Source organism: Saccostrea cucullata, unplaced genomic scaffold, assembly GCF_032062105.1.
Source record: "Saccostrea cucullata isolate Sc308-1 unplaced genomic scaffold, CSIRO_AGI_Scuc_v1 ctg2594, whole genome shotgun sequence".
NCBI lineage: Eukaryota > Metazoa > Mollusca > Bivalvia > Ostreida > Ostreidae > Saccostrea > Saccostrea cuccullata.
In genome coordinates, this window is record NW_026939463.1 from 12,239 (window position 1) to 33,002 (window position 20,764).

General features: G+C 34.8%; 1 protein-coding gene across 1 annotated transcript; it reads right to left on the reverse strand.

The window, feature by feature from the left end:
• Positions 1 to 774: 774 nt before the first annotated feature.
• LOC134253061 (OTU domain-containing protein 5-B-like) lies at positions 775 to 14,200 on the reverse strand. The gene is made up of 10 exons (XM_062735579.1): positions 13,612 to 14,200; positions 11,922 to 12,015; positions 8,607 to 8,671; positions 8,241 to 8,397; positions 7,854 to 8,002; positions 7,470 to 7,532; positions 5,485 to 5,616; positions 4,900 to 5,134; positions 4,634 to 4,741; positions 775 to 2,439 (listed from the first exon to the last, which is right to left on the reverse strand). Exons 1-10 carry the CDS (start codon positions 14,023 to 14,025, stop codon positions 2,315 to 2,317), a joined length of 1,542 nt encoding a protein of 513 aa, XP_062591563.1. The 5' UTR covers positions 14,026 to 14,200; the 3' UTR covers positions 775 to 2,314.
• Positions 14,201 to 20,764: the final 6,564 nt, after the last annotated feature.

The window sequence follows — 20,764 nt, forward strand, 5'->3', positions numbered from 1 at the left end:
ACGAAATTTTGTTTGATATTTGTTTCTGGTGTCAAGTACTAAGCATGGGTGAAATTTCATCAAAATCGGTGACCATGCGTGGCAACGAAGTTTAAGTGGTTACAGAGAATGGCTATTAATATGCAATACAATGGGAATGAAAATCATTTTGCTATAAGCATCAGATCATTTTATGTGTACTTTGCTATATGCCTGTTTTTTATGTTTTACTGAGCATAACTCATAAGAACAGAAATTATTTTAAAGCATTTTCTCTCCTACTTCCATGTTAAATAACATCTGAAAAGTGCTGAATTTACACCATGACAGGCGTTCATATATTTATATTCACCAATATTCATTTGTATAGACAAGGTGATTTCTATACACATTGATACATTTACCCCTAACTTTGTTTGTGGGGCATATATCAGGGATGACTCCAAGAAATGAAATACCGGGGAATATTTAAAAAGGTTCCCCCCTATACATGGTAATAGAGAGAAGAGTAGCCAGGTTTTTATGTCTATGTTAACCAGGAAATTCCCTGGCCCTTAGCTCAAAGGGACAACCCTGGTGTATATTAATTTCTTTCAAATCTAGATCTCCTTTGACAGAACAGAGCTCTAACCTTTCACCAATTCAGGATTGATAAAAAACACTATAAAATTTTATACATGACAAATAATTTAATATTCTTCATAATATATGCTTCAAGGCATTGTAATCATAGGAAAAAAGTAAGATAATAACTTCCAAACTTTATATTCACATTTTCCATCCATCATCCAGTGGAGTAAGTATTAAAAAAAAGACATACAATGTTCTTAGAATTACATAAACATTCAGAACCATTCAGATACAATGCCTTTGTAGAAACAAAATAAAATATAGCACTCTTTCAACAAAATAATGACAAAAAATAAAGATTCATAATAACTATGAAGGGGAATAAAACATACACTACTTCTGAACATTCATGTTAATCCGGGGGTGAGGGAAATTATTATTAAAAACAAACAACACACTCTGTACCCTATCTCACATACACACACCTTCACTCAATCTCGCAGTCTTCTAAAACTTTCACAAAATTTGCTCAAGTAAAAAAAATATAATCCATCCTCCCAATATCCTGACGTTTTTGAATGGCAGAAAATCCTGATTCTTACTAATTATTGATAATTAATCTTAGACTTAAGTCACTAACACAACACATTTCCAGTAAAATTGTGGCATATACATCAGTTACTTAAGGTATAATTCACTAATTATCAAGATTTACGAGTGACAACTAAGCATGTACAGGATACATGTAATTTGAATACTGCAAAGATGTTAAATTATGATATATGATCGAAGTCTAATGCAAGCATCTTAAATGGAAATAATAAATCTTATCTCAACTAAATTCTTTTAGTCTTGATAACATTCATTTCAATGATTTGGTGTAATTGCTCATTTACAGCTGTGTGTGCAGATCACTTAAAATTGCAAAAGGTTATTATATTAACTAATTCCTTCATTGGCTTTTCTTGCAGTATTAAAATTAAAACAAATAATTTTGAAATTATAAATTCACTTTAGGAGCAGTTTAACGAGCCAACCCTTTTTTAATAATTGCAAATATTGAATACCTAAAACTGGAAATTATCTGCTTGAGAATCTCTATCTAATCTAACATTCAGTAAAGGATCAATGTAAGCCGAGGAGCAGAAGAATTCAACAATAACAAATTATATTTCAAAATGACAAATTATAAAAAGGGTTTCAAAGTAATGGCTTACTAGATATTTACACGTTTACAATATTAATAAAATAAATCAGCTCATAATAGTTATGATACATGATACACACAGTTTCTGTGACATTAATTTGCGTTATATCACAAAACACTGACTTGCAGTCTCAATGATTGAATTACAGTAAAAAAAATACTGTATACAGGGTTATTTTCGCCCTGTGTTATTTTCGCCCTTTCACAGTTCAAACAATTTTACCCCGTTTTAAATTGGTCCAGTCATTGTTTTGTTTAAGAAATTAAACTGTATTCTTTTAAGTAGCCCCGTTTTAAATTCACCAAAATGAGGATAGGGCAAAAGGGGCGAAAATAAAACGGGGGCAAAAATTTCCCTGTTCACAGTAATCAAAAGTAAACCCTATCATAAAATGTCAATATAATCCAATTACTTACTGAATTAAAAATTGCAAAGTCAAATGATTTAGGATTGGGACCAGGTAAATTACAAGTGATTCAAATGTCTCTAGAAGCAATACATGTAAAGGAGCCTCTATGATGAATGTGTAGAATTAAAATAATTAGGTCGGCCCTGTGTTAGCTGTGGGGGGCGGGGGAGGGGGGTGAGGAGGCAGACTTCTTCAGGCTGTCCAGGTACTCTTTCTGGGACTGAGCGATCACCTGAGCCATTATGTCATCCTCATCTATCCAATCTGAAAGACCTGAAGAATAAAAAGCATATTCAAAATTTAGCCCAATGGAGTAGTTGGAGGTATCGTAAATTAGCGGTACACACATCTGTGCCATGAATTGTATACAGAAATGATTTCTTAGCGGTAATCATATATTAGCCCGTCCTTGACTGCATCTAAAGCAGCTAAAATATGAAGCCCACTTTTTTAAGTATACAATATATTCTAGATATTTTGTTTTTTTTGACTTGTTTTAGAAGAAGTGTTCAACAATATATATATAGACAGACAATAAAATGTAACATTCAGTTCCTATAAGTATTCAAACTCTTCAAATCCAGAGAAAAATAAAGTGCCGCGCCACAGCATGATACGCCCGTCAAAAAAATTACAATTTTCTTGAACAGTTTAGGTGCAAGAAAATCACATCAAACTTGCCCGTGATTCTAAGATTTCGATGATTTTTCAATTCCTTAAAATATTTATCCATCCCCTGTGATGTAGGCATCAATTATAATAAATATTACATAACTGATAGATTTCTGTGCTGGTTGTGTTAGACCTTGTCAAATGCCCATCATCAAATTAGTCTTAACAACTTAATCTATACCAAATTAATTTTGAAAAAAAAAAGGCTGGCCATCAAATGACATATGTTATAAACTGACCAGCAGTTCTTCTGTCTAATCCCCAAAGGGTACAGATAAGAGACAGCTAGCCTTCCTACATTGAACTCATTAATAAATCTTTAACTGGATGCTTGTCTACTCATTACTACCAAGAGATGAATGGGTCTGCACTATCTACTATAAATTTTGTTTAAAAACATATAAAATACTCAAAGACTTTTTTTTTTGTTGAGATTTAATTTCCAACAGGTTTTAATATGTAATTCATAGGGACATGCTGATTCCACCCCACCCCATAAAATTAGTTTTTAAATAAATAATATTACATAATAAGATTAGTCTACAATGCAATATCAAATTAGTTTTAATTACTTTTCATCAAATTAAGCTAGTCAACAAGAGCTATAGCCTATTTTTAATCAAACAGGCTTACCCATTTGCCCAATACTCAAGGGACAGATAACACCAATGCTCTGGCAGTTAGCTCCTCGCACTCAAAACCCATTAATTTCTCTCTAATTTGACATGCAATTTTCTGTTATCAAAATTCTTTTTGACCAGTGCTTGATAATTACACTCAAGGGAGAGGTAGGATTTCTCTAACATACATTATATTTGTTATAGATTGCTGTCAAGTATATGCTTTAATAAAATAAGTATTTTCTTGATTTAACACTTTTTTAATAAGAACAGTGCAATACTCTTACATTATTTGGGATGTGTAAATAAATAGTAAAAAGACATATTTTTTTTTTAATTTCACTTAAATTAAAGGTCACAGTGACCTTGAAATAGGTCGCGACACACCTTCTACCTAAGACGCATAAACTGGCCAAGTTTGATGATTGTAAGTCTTATGGTTTTCTTGTTATGGGCCGGAAAGGATTTTTCCATATTTGGCTATAACTTCTTAATTAAAGGTCAGAGCGACCTACTTTTTGTACGCGACACACCTTCTACCCAAGATGCATCAGATGACAAAGTTTGATATTCCTAGGCCTAGTAGTATTAAAGTTATGAGCCGGAAACGAAAAAGCTAACAGACAGACGGACAGACGGACGGACGGACAGACGGACGGACACGGAGCCTATAACATAATACGTCCCGTCTTAAGACGGGCGTATAACAAATTCAAACTATGTTGCATAAAAATTATGTTCTTAAAGAGAAAACTGCACCAAAACCTTTATCCTGGGATGCCAATGTCGAGGGTATGACATAAGCTCCCCCAACTTAATTGAGGTGAGCTAAAAAGTGTTATTGACTAAACACGCACTATACCATACAAATCAGAATAATGTATCAAGTCACTGTAGACCCGATATACCATACAAGTGGAAATCTTAGTGAGAAGCAAATTTAGCGATTTGTCTTTAAAATATGGTGTTTTATTCTTAGCAAGAAGTAATTTTAGCGATTTTAGAATGCTCACTAAAGAAGCTATTACAAAAAGAATTAGTAGCAATTTTTTATTGGTATTCAATTTTAGCGATCTCAGCACCCTCGCTAATAATTTATTAATTTAATAAATTAAACCCACACTAAAAATTCTACTTATACGATATCCAAATTTTATTGAGTCACTAGACCTTACCATACATATCGGAATTGTAGCAGTTCATTAAGGAAGAGGTTTCTACAAAGTTGGTTGTAGTTAGATCCTGGACCCCTCCTGTGGCCCCAAGGCTGCCGCTAAAGGCATCTGGAAAAGGAGTGTTTGATGTGAATTACTTGACATAGATTTACATTATAATGGGAGTGTTTGATGTGTATTACTTGACAAATAGATTCACATTATAATGGAAGGGAGATCTTGATGTGTTTTACTTGAAGAGTGTTTTCACAAAACTCAATACTCACCATTAGCCATGTTAGAGGGGTTGTATCCAGAACAAGTGGGTAGCGGTGAATGCTGTGCTGCCTCGGTCTGCTGGGGACTGCTGGGACCGCTCCTGACCGGTTCCAGTCTCTGGGGGCTGTTCCCTCCTGACCCAGGGTTACTCCTGTTCCTTGGAGACCTCCCCTGCTGCAGAAGTTCAGGGGACCCTAAATCTTTGTCCTTTGATGAACTACAGGTGGCACTGGCTGACCGAGGCTACAAGAAAAAATTCTCATATTAAGGAAAGATTACAGACTGAGTTTTTCCAGCAGAAATGGTTTTTCATTTTCTCTGAGAAAATTTTGGTTTGAGATTTTCCTACAGACTTCGTATTCATTACCATTAAGTTACACTAGGTATGATTTGTTACGTAGTATCAATCTTTTCCAGCGGACTTGGTTTTCGTTATCTCGGAGCCACTGTAGGTACGATTCGTTACTTACTGAGCTTTTCTTGCGGACTTGGTTTTCGTTATCTCTGAGCCATTGTAGGTACTCATTACTTACTGAGCTTTTCCTGCGGACTTCATTTTCTCTGAGCCACTGTAGGTAAGATTCGTTACTTACCGAGCTTTTTCTGCGGACCTGGTTTTCGTTATCTCGGAGCCACTGTAGATACGACTCGCGGGCGACTTGTTCCTCTATCGTCTCCTGGGTGACCTCCCAGTCCGTCTCTCTCAGTTTATCCTCCAGCATCGTCTGTCAAAATTGTTTACAAGCACAGGTTTACATAATACATCTAAAAGCTAAATATATCCACCAATAAATATTTTATACTCTACATTCTGACTGCATAACTGAATACATGTACGGGTGAAATTTTAAGTATCTCTTACACAGTGACTATAAATAATTATGTTGAAGCGAGTTGAGAGTCCACACCACTTTTTATTAAATTTTAACCAGGGGTTCAAATTTTTTTTTATCATGATCAAGTCCAGGACTTAAAGAGTAAATTTTAGGCAAGTCCGAGGAAGAAATTTCAGAGTCCATACTTACCTATACATCATTAAATTTATGTTACTTATAATTTATTTTCATTTGTTGCATTGAATGAATAAAGACTATATGTATTAATATATGTTTTATTTTTCCTCCACAAACTGTCATATACTGTATAGGGGATAAATTTCACGGGTTGTAATTTTCACGGTTTTCTCTCATCGGACACGATCGCGGTTTCTTGAATTCGCGGAATTCTTATGTTATTGAAGTTACCTCCCTTGTCTATATCCGTTTAATCCATAGTTACATGTAAACGACATTCATTTCATTTCACGAACAACACATTAGATTAATATAAAAAAGTTAGACTTAATAAATAATTAATGATTAATTAAAACACGTGCAGTTATCAAAAGTCCTCGACTATAAACGTCAAATAACTTGTATTACGATGAGTGCATGTACACCCCAAGATCTTACATTGCGGCGAAAAACCACTGGACAGTAATAAATGTGTTCATGTAGGTCGAAGAAATAATATCCTTCCAAATCTTAAGTAAGTTCGATAGTTATTTGAATGATTTTTTTGAAATCAAAATGTCGATAAAACTATAATATGCATGATAATGCAGGTAATGCATACACCGTGCGTGTTAACATTAATTACGCACGGGTAATCAAAACTCATGGCCCACGTGTTTTGATTGATGAAACATGTAGCGTTTGCTATTAAAAGGCCTTTTAACAAATACAGGTTATTATCTGTTGACTTGAATTAATGTAAAGCGTGCTAATTAAAATAATTGAATGACGAGTACTACTCGTAATTACTGAAACATGTGAAATGACCATGTACTGTGGTACATGTATTTAAATCTATCGTAGTCTATTCTAAAATTTCCAAATAAAACATGGAGATTATTGAAAAATTATTCACTGTTTCTTGAATTCACGGATTTATTATCACCGTGAATATAGCGAATATTAACACCGCGAGTTATTTTCCCCCTATACAGTAGTCATACACGAGTATTTCAACACAATACCAGACTGATAGATTATTGGTACATTACAATAACTTTTACAAATACTTACTACTGAATAAACCATCTGTTACAATAAAGAGAAATTATTACTGCTGGTAAAACTGAAATTTAACAAACTCATTGCCGTTTGTCATATAGGAGGAAACATGAGGAACTGCGTAAAAGCAAGAGTCTAACTGCAACGGAAAATAAAAAGACGGGATTGAATTTTCGAAACGTTCGTAATGTTTTATGGTTATTTTAACGCCCATAAACCCACATTTTTATTTAATACATTTGAGAATTTGCTTTATTTTTAGCTTTACGATCATTTTTTTAACAAAAAAAGATAAATAAGAAACATAGCCAAGTCCCAGGATTTTGGCGAATTCTAAATGACGAGTCCGGATCCGGAATTTGTTAGTCCGGGACGTCGGGCTTGAGGAATTTTGAACCCCTGTTTAACCTTGAAGCCTCAGATCTGATATCTTAATGTGCTTTCTCGGAGACATTGAGTTTAAGATAACATAGACTGACAATATGTGTACTATGATATGTCTGTGGCCTGAAGCTTTGATTTACCTGCTCAATATGGACGTCCTCTGACTGTCTGACAGCATCTCTCATCTGACTCTTGTCTGCCAGCTGATTAACAAAACAGAATTAAAACTAAAATAGGATAAGGCGTTTTCCATAATGATCCAGTTTAGAAAAAGAGTTTAAAGGTCAAAACAAACAGAAAGTACAATTGTAAATCATCAAGCAGTACTTCATGGGCAAAATCTGGTATTCTCTGTCATGTCTACAAGAAGTTTTATTTTCTATTATCATTTTTTCTTTTTTTTAATAACACAAGTTTGTCAGTCAGGTTAAAGCAATCTTTAAGCCTGTGATTTGGAATAAGTAATTTGTTGTTGTTGGTAAAAATGTCTGTAATGTACAAACTCCTAGATTTTCAGTCCTTACCCCTGGTTGAAGGCCGGGCAGTCCAAGTCCCACACCAATGGTTGCCTTAAATGGATCCACCACTGAATTGTAATGGACATTTCCATGGTAACTGATTCTAATGGGTTCATTTTCAGTCTTATATGGACAATTGAATGTATTAATTGGATCTACAAATCAGAGAATGATCTAAATTCAAAAGGGTGCATCTGACATTTAAGTTCACCATTAGCAAACTCGGCAAAATACAGTAACTGAGGCCAAATAAAAACATGAAATCCATTATCATTGTTTGTTGGTAAGAATCAGCCAAAACTACTAAAATCTGGCTTCTTAATTACAAATTGTGTCTCCCCAAAAATTCAGATTCCAAAAATAATAGAGCATTTTTTCCTCTGAAATACAGACCTATACTATATTGGTAAACTTCTATCTGACGATTAAACATCTCGCTCATTGCCTGCATCTCTACATGGTTTCCATGGCAATTGTCCATCTTTTTACGATTGATGTACGTGGTAAAATCCTCCGTAACATACTGGGAATAGTAGTCACAGTTTTTCAGCTGAGAATAAAAATTAAAGAAAATGTAGTTTAAGACAAAGATTTCTTTATGAATTATTTTAAGTGCATAGAAATGTAAATTGATGACTCTAAAACCATAATTAAACCGACCAACATAACTCTTGTTACATAAAATACATACTCAATACAATGCTTTCTGACAATGGTTTGACCTTTATACTGTTATAACACCTAGGAATCTGTACATACCATGTAGTCCACACAATTCTTTCTGACAACTGTGTGCATTTCTTGGTCACCATATACTTGGTCAGCTGTAAATAATTCAATTGTATAATTGATTAAATTTTATTCTGCAAGGCAAAAAAAAAAAAATCCATAATTAAAATATTAATAATCTGTACACAATCCTACAATAGTTATACATCTTTCAATTTCCATTGTGTTTGTGTTTCTTCTGTGTTTCTCCTTCTGTTCTTCACATTTAATTCATGAGAAGAATTTTCCACATTAAAATATCAGTGCTTTTTAGCAGCTTTCTTTAACAGAATATTTTCACCGCGTCCATATCAATCAAAAGAAGGAAGTATTATGGCACAATCCTCATGTCCTCTTATATACTCCTAGTAACTTGTGTTCATTCAAGTATTAATATTTACTGTATAGGCGAGTTATAAAAAGACTGGCATTTTAGAAGGTCAATCCCTCTGATATCAGCTTAAAAAATACATCTGACTTATAGGCGAACCGACTTATATGCGAGTATATACGGTACATTTGCTTGTTTTTCTATTAACATGATTAAGCCAACTTTGAAATTGATTTAAATGTCATTTTCAAGTATACTCACCCATATAACATAGGGGTGAAACGGTATGCCTCCTTCACGGTTCGATACAAATCGTAAAATATGGTCTCAGTTTGGTTATTTTCGATACGATATATTTTGATAGAGGAAAACACATTCAAATGTTGTTTTATGCTTCCTCTTACTTAATTTACTCAAATAATTTACGTGCAAAATGGCTAGAAGACATCAATTTACTTGATTTGACTGTTATAAATTATTTTACAAACTATCAGTCCACAAAAATTTATGTTTTTCAACTAACTTTATGGAGGAGCATGTTTATACCTTATGCCCAACCAGACTGAATAACAATCCCAACTGAAAAACAAACCGAACCAAAAATAGAGATTTTGTACCGTGTATCGAACCGAGAAAAAATACTGCGGTGAATCGATACCTCGGTGAACCGTTTCACTCCTAACAGAACTATACACAAAGAAACTCAAACAAAAGTGACGAAACAATGAGGCTACAGAGATTTTAATAAAACAGTGATTGGGAAGGGCTTGCACCATGCGTAATATTTACATTGAAGTGCAAAATGGCTCATTAAATCAATTAATGTTGGTGCCAAGGTGAGCAATCAATTTTTAGTGATCTTTTATGGAAGTATTTTGCATATGACCATCTTCGCTAGCCAAGGGTTTCCGATCCGATACCTACTCTACAACCCTTGGCAGATTTAGTCCTATCAATCGGGAACTTTGATTGCACCGCCTATCGCCGTAATTGAGTTAAGTCCCTTGAAGCTCTGTAATATTTGTCCAATGAAAATAGCTGTAACATACGTAGATCAATATGACGTTTGAAACAATATGGCGACCTCCATGTGGAATATATCCAAACAACTTCATACAGCTGTGGGCAGTGGGCACACCTCAAAAGTGGTAGAAAATATCCTTCTTCGTGGATTTTTAGTCAAGAGTTTGACACTACTTTCTACTTGTTGCCGTATCAATTATTATCAATGAGCCATGACATTTGATTGGCTTAAATTGATGCACCTAAAATGCGGAACACGGACTAATGTGGTCCTTTCAATAATTCTTGAAAACATACATAATTAAAAGAAAAAAATTCAAATTAATTAATCCCTCGTTTTTTTGAAGCATAGATCACGTCATAACTTTCATCCCTTGTAAATATTACTTTTATTTTGCATAAAACACGAACAGACTTTAATTCAGCCGAAAATCGTCGATTAGTAAAAACCTTGCGTAGACTCGGACTTCGCAGCCAATCAAATTCGTTTGCACGAGTTCTAAAATTTTCGGCCAAATCTGCCAAGGGTTGTAGAGTAGGTATCGGATCGGAAACCCTTGGCTAGCGAAGATGGCATATGACTTTCTTGTTTCACTTTTGTTTTAATGCAGTAAAACAACAAATTTCATTGGTGGAAGCCCTTCAAAAACTGCTTTTGGTTTAATTAAGCACTTCATTCGTACGTAGGGTGGAGCTCAATCCAATTTTTGACATATTTTAACACAAAATATGGGTAAATTATATTTTATGAGGGTTCCTTTAAACTTGCTGCATTGCATATGTTAAAAATTCAATTTGGTTAATTAAAAACATGCTTTCTTTTGTATTTCATATACAGTCAATTCTCGAATTATCGCCATTCGATTCATCGCCATTTTCGCAATACCGCCATGATTTCCCAAGAACGTTTTTCCTGCTATATAAAATTCTCTTTATACCGCCAAATTCGCATACCGCCATCCGCCACCCTGTTTTCACAACAAACGTCCATTTTTAAGTGTCAATTATCTCGATATACCGCCACAGGTGCATGTGGTCAGTGAAGCGCGGCTAATTGGTTGATGCTATCCCTGTTGTTAAGCGAAGCCAGAAATGGTACATGCAATTAAATAATTAATTAAGAATTAAATAAACAATAATTTTAACATGAACTATTATATAAAAAAATTGTTTTCTATTAAATAAAAATCATTTAGTCACAACTTTGCCTTGAAAGTTGTCGTTGTTAAAGCACGCCGATAACGATATTATTTTAATGATCTCTACTTTAAACAAAACAAAAATTTGCTTTAAAAATTAATATACGGTATAAATTCTGGACTTTTCATTAACAATGATGCCATTAGCAATGAATTTATTCAAGAATTCATTTTACGTACTATCGGCAATATCTTACGACGATCGACCCAGCATGTTTTTTTTTCAATATCACACTGCAGATTTACATGCATACACATATATACTTGTCTTTATTTAATAACTGCAAATTTTGTATTTAGCTAAACTGTACATAAAAAATTATTTGAAGCATTCTCAAATTAAGGAGTATGTATAATTTTATATACATGTACATGTAATAATACGAATAGAAACGCGAATGGTATTGTTTAGAAAGGTAACTCTACTTCTTGTTTCCTAAATGATGGAAAATTCAATTCATCGCCAAATTCGTTATACCGCCATGATTTCTGAATTACAAAAGGTGGCGGTTTATCGAGAATTGACTGTAATTTGTTGTCATTTTGTTGTTTCTTAATATGGCCCCTCAGATTAAATTGATGGCCCATTTATTTTCAAAATGGCCAATTAAAAATGTTGACAGTTGGGCCATAGTCCAATTGACCTTTCTGGCCTTGCCAATCACTGATAAAAATGTGTCCACTTTATGATATGAACCATTGATTTTATCATTCAATAAGCTATTCAGTGTACAGACTACAGTGTTAACCTACCCACAGCTCTAAACAGACACGCCCCATCTTCTCCCATCTTCTTTATAATCCATCCTTTCTTCTCCTTCAGGGTCTTCTCGAACCAGGCTTCCAGCTGCAATAAAAGGAGACAAATCTAAGTAGATCAAAATATTTAAAGACAAAATAGTCAGCAGAATTATTTCTACATTTGGTTTTCAGTTTATTTCACTGTCATTAAATGAAGTTTTCTAGTATCTCCTTTATTCCCATTTAGGTGTTTGTATGTTTCATATTAATATGTAATATCGCGACTACCAATGAGTACCTCGCAGTTATTTAACTTACTACCGCTCTTTTGCGGGGTAGTCGAGAAAAGTCTAAATTTCTGGGGCACATGATATTGTTTACAGTAGTGACAATCGAATGATTCGAACAATTTAATGCCGAAATCACAATATTTTGCCAAATATTGAACTCCAAATAGTAGACTTCAAATAAGGAAAGTTTAGAATATTTTATCTGCTTAAAAATGTGACGATTTTCAATAAAAATTTAACAAGAAGAGTCCTCTTAATTAAAAATATCGTTAAAAATGTGACAACTTAGGGTTGGCTCCTCTCAAAAATATATTACACTGGTTCAGCGATTGTTTAGCAAGGTATTCCACCAGGATTTTTTACTTATCTGTCCTTATAAATGCTACAATGATCGATCTTGCATTGTATTGAATAGCACATTGCCCCCACCTAACAGACGTTCCCTACCTCCATCGCGAAAGAGTTCCACTAAGTTAAGTAATCGTGATATCAAGTATTTTCTAAGATCTAATTGTGATTCAAATCATTACGATGTATTACAAGTATCTTTTTTTAGCTTGTATTTTCCAGGAAATGATAATAAACAACATCCTTTAAAAATAATCAAAGTACTCAGAAGTACAGAAAGCCGGGCTCATTCACAGAGTAGAATAGATTTCTGACACGAATCACTTTTATATTCTGATGATTTTTTTTAAACTATCAATATCAATGATAAGACACTGACAATGAGTTTTTTGATCCTAATACAATGGTCTGATTTTGTCAGAATCAGAATTAATCTGGTACCGCAGCTGAATGTAAACAAACAGGAAAGTCTGGTTTCCTTTCCTGCTTTACCTCATATGTGTAGAGAACTACGGTAACACTGATTTTCAAAAATCCTTACGCTAATGAACTATGTTCTTTGACTTATGAAGTTTTCAAAGTCATTACTACTAATGTTTATTTTATATAGATAAAACTTCATTTTATTTGGCGTTTGTATTATCTCAAAAGCGGTTAAGAGTAAGAACTATATTTTTGCACATAACTTTAAAATGGCGACTATGGGGTCAACATCCTGCCTTGAACAGGATCACATAAGCCGGCAATTGCTCTTTGAGCAATAAGCCCGGCTAAAAATTAATCTCTCAACCATTCAAATGACATATATTTTCATAATAATTTCTCTGGAGAAGAATTTTTTAGTGGTCAACAATGCAGAGTGACAAACAGCCATCTGTAAACCTCCATAAGTTAAATTTATGCACCAAGGAATTGAAAAAAAAAGATTTTCCTCTCCCATTTTGTCAGTACATAGGTATTACCGACTTTGATATAGATAAATGACCACTGAACGGGGGTTAAACCACCCTACGTGGTCTAATGCCCTGATGAAAAATCTAAATGACAGCCAGCCCGACTCTAACCTCCTCGATGTTGTCTGGGTGCTGGGGAGGGACGTACTCGTCCCCGCTGTTATATCCGGTCTCCTCGTACTCAGCAGACGACTGGTAGTCCCGTGACGTCACCGTGGCTGAGGCGTGCATCCGATGTTTCCGTGCGTGCGTCCTATGGGGGGAGGAACGATGGCGTCGTTTATTATTCACTCCCTCATGACCTTCAAAGGCTCCCCCCGGATCATGACTGGCCAATTTCTCGTCCCTTGTCGTCGACGGAACCCAGCGGGTCGGGGAGTTTCGGGAGCGGGTCGCCTTTTCGTGTCGGGCGTCCGTGGTAGCCTGATGGTGTTGGTGTGAATGAGATGCATGTCCGCCCTGGTGTTCAGTTGATTCACACTCTGTTTTCGACGTTCCTGGTTTCTTTTTCGGTAGAATGGTCATCTTCACTGATTTGTCAACAGTCGCAGTATAAGGTAAATAAAAGGTTTTCCTGTATCAACCGGTAAGATACAGGTTGCAAACCTTTATTTTAGTGGAAAATATACAACAAACGTTCAACAAACTTCCAAGTACGAGGAAAATGGCGACTAGTCTGTGACGTCACGTTTTATTTTGGTTTTTACCGGAAACGATCAGCAATAGGGACCATATCAAAACTATATGTGAATATGGGCTGTATCAAAAGACAAATATTTTATCAAAGTTATGATATACATGGCAAATTATACTATTTTATTATCGGCCATAGCATTTGTGGTTGTGTTAGAAAGTGCATATGGGGAAATGAGACGTTACTTTTTTATTAGTTCAGTAAACTTGGTTAAATAATTCTTAAATGATAACATCTATATTTATAAATCGATTAATTTTTTTTAAGTTTGCTTTAAACTAAGTATTAATTTTTGTTAAGTTTCAATTTCATTGTCATTTCTCATAACATAATGGATAATTCATGGTTATATAAAAAGTATTTACAACAGGTAATCCCCTGGGAGTGTGTAAGATATAAAAGATTAATATAGGAGTTGCAAATTTATATAAGGAATAACTGTCTTATTTTTCGATTTCATGAAGTGATCAATCGATTGGCTTGCGTGATAATTTGCATAAACGCCAAATAAAATTATCACTCAAGCCAATCGATTGATCATCTTCATGAAATTGAAAAATCTGACAGTTTTTCCTTATATTTACATCTCTTGATTCCGCCAATCCACGTGCTCTATAAGCCCCGCGTCTGTCTCTACATTTGTCCCGCCCCGCACGTGATGAAGAAATAAGGTACATTTACTATTTGTAATTTCATCTCAGACAAAGACATTGGAAATGTAAATATTTCCGAAACAAATGCCCATTGGCATTATCATGGGACAAAGATCCAAGGCATCAGCACGTGGTTCATCTTGAGAGGCCCATGCACATCTTCATTTTAATGACAATAAATTATTTTCATTTATCATTATCATTAATTTTCTTACATCGGTAAATCAATTTTATGAGCAAATGCACTAAAATTTCTACTTATTTAACTAAACAATTTCTTTATCTTGCTTTGAAGGCAGTCTAAAATAAAATGATCACTATTTCAGCTTTGAGTATGTTGTGCTTTTCTTGCATTGGTGCTTTTAAAATTGCAAAAGTACTTTTTGAAATGCTTTTCTAATTTGTTTGCGACTGATTTGATGCTTTATACAGCCTTTCAACAAGATCTGGGAAAAAGAGAACATCCCGAAAGAGTGGTAAGAAAGGTATCCTTATTAAGCTGCCAAAGAAAGGTGACCTGAGGGAATGCAGTAATTACAGGGGGATCATGCTCCTGTCAGTGCCTGGCAAGGTCCTCAACAGAATACTTCTTGAGAGAATGAAAGAAGCAGTGGACCCAAAGCTCCGTGACCAACAGGCTGGGTTTAGAGCCAACAGATCAAGTGCTGAGCAGATAGCCAGCCTGCGCATCATTATAGAACAATCACTGGAGTGGAAGTCCCCTCTTTATGTCAACTTCATCGACTATGAGAAAGCGAAACACTTACCAAGGCATGATATGCAGGGTTGCCCATGCTGGCCAGATGTCTGATAGTTTCGAGGTCAAGACAGAAGTTCGACAAGGATGCTTACTGTCACAATTTCTTTTTCTCTTGGTCATGGATTGGATCATGAGGACTACCACATCAGGCAGGAACAATGGTATACAGTGGACGCTCCTGACCCAACTCGACGATCTTGATTTTGCAGATGACCTGGCTCTCCTTTCGCACAACCAAAGCCAGATGCAGGATAAAACAACTCGCCTTGCAACAACATCAGCAGGAACGGTCCTCAAAATCAACTTGAAGAAAACAGAATTGATGAAGATAAACACCACTGTCCAAACACCAGTCACAGTTGGTGGTGAGCCCATCAAAGAAGTCGAGTCCTTCATCTACCTGGGGAGTGTGGTGGATAGACAGGGTGGTACAGACCGCGACACCAAGTCAAGAATTGGCAAGGCAAGAACTGCATTTACCATGTTAAAGAACATCTGGGCCTCAAAGAACATCCGAACTACCACTAAACTGCGGATCCTCAACTCAAATGTAAAGTCCGTCCTATTGTATGGTGCAGAGACGTGGAGGATTACTAAAGCGACTCTGCAGAAGATACAGACATTTTATAACACCTGTCTCTGGCGCATATTCAACATCCGATGGCCTGAAAGGATCTCAAATGAAGAACTATGGAAAAGAGCAGGACATGAACCAATCGCATACAAATAAGACAGAGGAAATGGGGCTGGATTGGACACACATTAAGGAAGTCACCATCCAGCATCACACGCCAGGCCCTGACTTGGAACCCACAGGGCAAAAGAAAAAGAGGACGTCCTAGAAACACCTGGAGGCGTGACTCGGAGTCGGAGCTAAAGATGCAGGACATGGCCTGGCATGATGCAGCTAGAGCAGCTCAGAATCGTGTTCGTTGGAGGACTGTTGTTGATGGCCTATGTTCCTCACGGAACGACAGGCCCAAGTAAGTAAGATTTGATGCTTTGCATCAATTTTACTTGTAAAAGTCTTGAGGATGGACTCAATGATAATTAAATTGTATTTGCTGACAAGGTTGCTGTATCGACCATAGAACTTACGAAATGATGACTTTAAACGAGAGTGCTGATATCTTTGTTTCATCAACTTGTTTGTCAGTATTTTACCTCGCTTAAAAAATTGTTCATACGTTGAGCATGCTCTTGCTTATCCAATCCTCTGAGATATATAAACTCCGTATGCAGGTGATGAATGTATATTGCTGCATAAGTAAGCTATAGCTAGGGAAATTTACGACACAAAAGTTATCAAGTCATCACGTTTATCAATTATCATAGAGCTTGCTTGTTAGATTACCATTTAAGTCTTTTACAATTAAAATATCCAGGTATCAAACAGTGTCAGACTCTTTGGAATCTTTTATCTCAAGCTCACCAGGATATATCGTATCGACATAGAAATGGAAATTACCATTATTAATTGACAACACGACGTCGGTATATCTAAATGTCGAGTTTAAGGCCACAGCAAGTGTTTTCTTCTTTTCACACATAAGATTTTGCACAAATTCTGCTTCATATGAATACAAAAATAGGTCAGCTAATAACGGATCGCAATTGGTACCCATGGGAATGCCAATAAATCGTTGGAAGACATGGTCTCCAAAAACACCTAGAAATTTTCAATCAGAAACTCAAGCATCTTTTTGATGTCAACTTCAGTGTACTTGTGTGTGCAATCATAACGTGTTTTAACAAAATAATTTTGCAAATGACCAATGACGAGGTAAGTAAAGAATTGGCAAGGCAAGAACTGCATTTACCATGTTAAAGAAATCAAAGCCTATATAAAGCTCAACTCAAATGTAAAGAAATCATATTCAATATGGGAATTGAGTATTTAAATTAACTTCTCATTACTGAAATTTATGAAATTATGAGAGAAGGAAACCTTTTCTGAAAGAAAAAAATCTCGTAAAAAAATTTTCTTTTATAACACAATAAGGAAGTCACCATCCAGCATCACACCCTAGCCATAAAAATCCGACTTATCAGAAAAAGAGGCTTGGAGACTGGAACATGCTAAAGACTAAAGCTATATGATTGCTGCAGGGTGATTTATGAAATTTAAATCATGTTTGTGATATGATCCTTGATCTTAATGGACTTGGAGTATTACCATTTAAGTCTTTTACAATGTTTTGTCATAAAATTGTACTTTTAAGGTATAGTGGGTCTTCGCTCCATGTTTTTGTAAACCAAAAAATGTAAATTTTATTGCAAACTTTTAGGACCATCATTCAAAATAATGGTTAACTAATAACTGTAAGACTATAAATGATAATGACCAACTAATAATTGTATTTCACTATTGATGATAATGGCCAAGTGATAATTGTATCACTATGGATACTGTATACAGGGTTATTTTCGCCCTTTTGCACTTGTGTTAAATTCGCCCAGTTATGAAATTTCTGAAATTTGAGAGAAAGAAATTTGCTGTGAAAAAATCTCGTAAAAAATTTTTCTTTTATAAAAATAACGTGGGATCCGAACCCTAGCCATAAAAATCCGACTTGTCATACTGCTTGGAGAAAATTTAACCACTGTATACAATAATAATAACCAACTATATATCCTGTAATGACTATAGTGATAATAGCCAAGTGATAAAATTGTACTTTTAAGGTATAGCCGATAATGACCAAAAAATGTAAATTTTAACTTTGTCACTTCAAAATAATGGTTAACTAATAACTGTAAGACTTTAAATGATAAAATGACTAATAATTGTATGACTGTAAGATGATAATGTATTAGTGATAACTGTATGACTATACATGATAATTTTCGCCCTTTTGGCGTTAAACTAAGTTATATTTCTGTTTAAGAAATTATGCTGTGTAAAATTCGCAAAATCAAGAAGAGGGCGAAAAGGGCGAAAATAAAACGGAGGCGAAAATTTCCCTGTATACAATATTAATAGCCAACTAATAACTGTATGACTATAGATGATAATAGCCAAGTGATAACTGTATGTCTCTATAGCCGATAATGACCAACTAATAACTTTGTCACTATAGATGATATAGGCAACTAATAACTATAACACTTTAAATGATAATGGCTAACTAATAATTGTATGACTGTAGATGATAAGTGACCAAGTGATAACTGTATGTCACTATACATGATAATGACCAACTAATAACTGTATGATTATAGATGCCAACTATTAACTGTATGACTATAGCTGATAATGACCAACTTATAACTGTATGGCTATAACTGATAATGCCAACTAATACCTGTATGTCACTATGAATGATAAAGACCAACTAATAACTGTATGGCAATAGATGATATAGGCAACTCATAACTATATAACACTTTAAATGATAATGGCTAACTAATAATTGTATGACTGTAGATGATTATAGTGACCAAGTGATAACTGTATGTCACTATAGATGATAATGACCAACTTATAACTGTATGGCAATAGATGATATACGCAACTAATAATTGTATAACACTTTAAATGATAATGGCTAACTAATAATTGTATGACTGTAGATGATTATAGCTTAGTGATAACTGTATGACTATAGATGATAATGGCTAACTAATAACTGTATGATTATAGATCACGCTATAGATGACAATGACTAACTAATAACTGTATGACTATAGATGATACTGACCAAGTGATAACTGTATGTCACTATAGATGATAATGACCAACTAATGACTGTATGTCACTACAGATGATATACGCAACTAATAATTGTATAACACTTTAAATGATAAAAGCTGACTAATAATTGTATGACTGTAGATGATTATAGCTTAGTGATAACTGTATGACTATAGATGATAATGGCCAAAAAATAACTGTATGTCACTATTGATGATGATAGACAAGTAATAACTGTATGGCTATAGATATTAATGGCCATGCATCAAATAACTGTATGATTATAGATGATAATGGCCAACTTATAACTGTATGACTAGAGATGATAATGGCAAACTAATAACTGTATGTCACTACAGATGATAATAGCCAAGTAATAACTATTTGACTATAGATATTAAAGGCCAGCTAATAACTGCATGACTATAGATGATAATGGCAAACTAATAACTGTATGACTATAGATGATAATGACCAAGTGATAACTGTATAACTATAGATGATACTGACCAAGCGATAACTGTATGACTACAGATGTTAATAGCAAACTAATAACTGTATGACACAATAGATGATAATGACTAACTAATAACTGTATGATTATAGATCACACTATAGATGACAATGACTAACTAATAACTATACGATTATAGATGATAATGGCCAACTAATAACTCTATGACTATAAATGATAATGACCAAGTGATAACTGTATTTCACTATTGATGATAATTGCAATCTTATAACTGTATGCCAAACGGAATGAAAAGCTCGTCCATCAACTTCCCTCATTTATGTAACTATAGCCACCTGCAACTGGTGCAATCTTATTAGACTTAGATATAAGATACACTCGCATACTCGTTAATGTAGCGAGTATGGGAGCAGATCTAACATCTAATTTTTATTAGATTACAATTGGTGTTTATGTTTCCCAAAGGATTCGATATGCAAGAGATCCAAAATTCTCTAAATACATTTTTTTTTCTATTATACAGTCAAAGGAACATCTTGCTGTGTAGTTCATTTTGAATTTTTCTACCGTTAATTGTGTATCTTGTTCGCCATCTGAGAGGAAATGGAAGGGTAAGCGCGGACAGCCCTGGGAGTAAGACATGTCTATTCATCTTGTCTCCTAGCCCAGAAGCCGCCATTGATACAGGTCATAGCTGCTGATAAGACTTAAAAGTACAATTATGCGACCTTGGTATCTTAATTGGTCCATCCTACGTTAAATTCATTTTCCTTGCCCTTCTCTTGGCTATATAGTATTTTAGAAAGATAATGCCCGGTTCCATGTTGCCAGAGTTTGTCTAGGTTATCTCGAAATCCATTACATCAACCCAATGCCCCGGCCTCTCTTACGAGGACTGTCCAATAACATGAATAAGTAATGTCCTAAACTGTATGACATACAATACAGATACCATATGACATGAAGCTTGACTTTCTCTCTTATTATT

Excerpts from the sequence above, each read along its gene's own strand:
- LOC134253061 (XM_062735579.1), bottom strand. The coding sequence starts at position 14,025 with ATGACCATTCTACCGAAAAAGAAACCAGGAACGTCGAAAACAGAGTGT. Across the intron at positions 7,533-7,853 it reads TGCCCGGCCTTCAACCAGGG|CTGGCAGACAAGAGTCAGAT; the intron begins GTAAGGACTGAA and ends TTTGTTAATCAG. Across the intron at positions 4,742-4,899 it reads CCCCTCTAACATGGCTAATG|ATGCCTTTAGCGGCAGCCTT; the intron begins GTGAGTATTGAG and ends CTCCTTTTCCAG.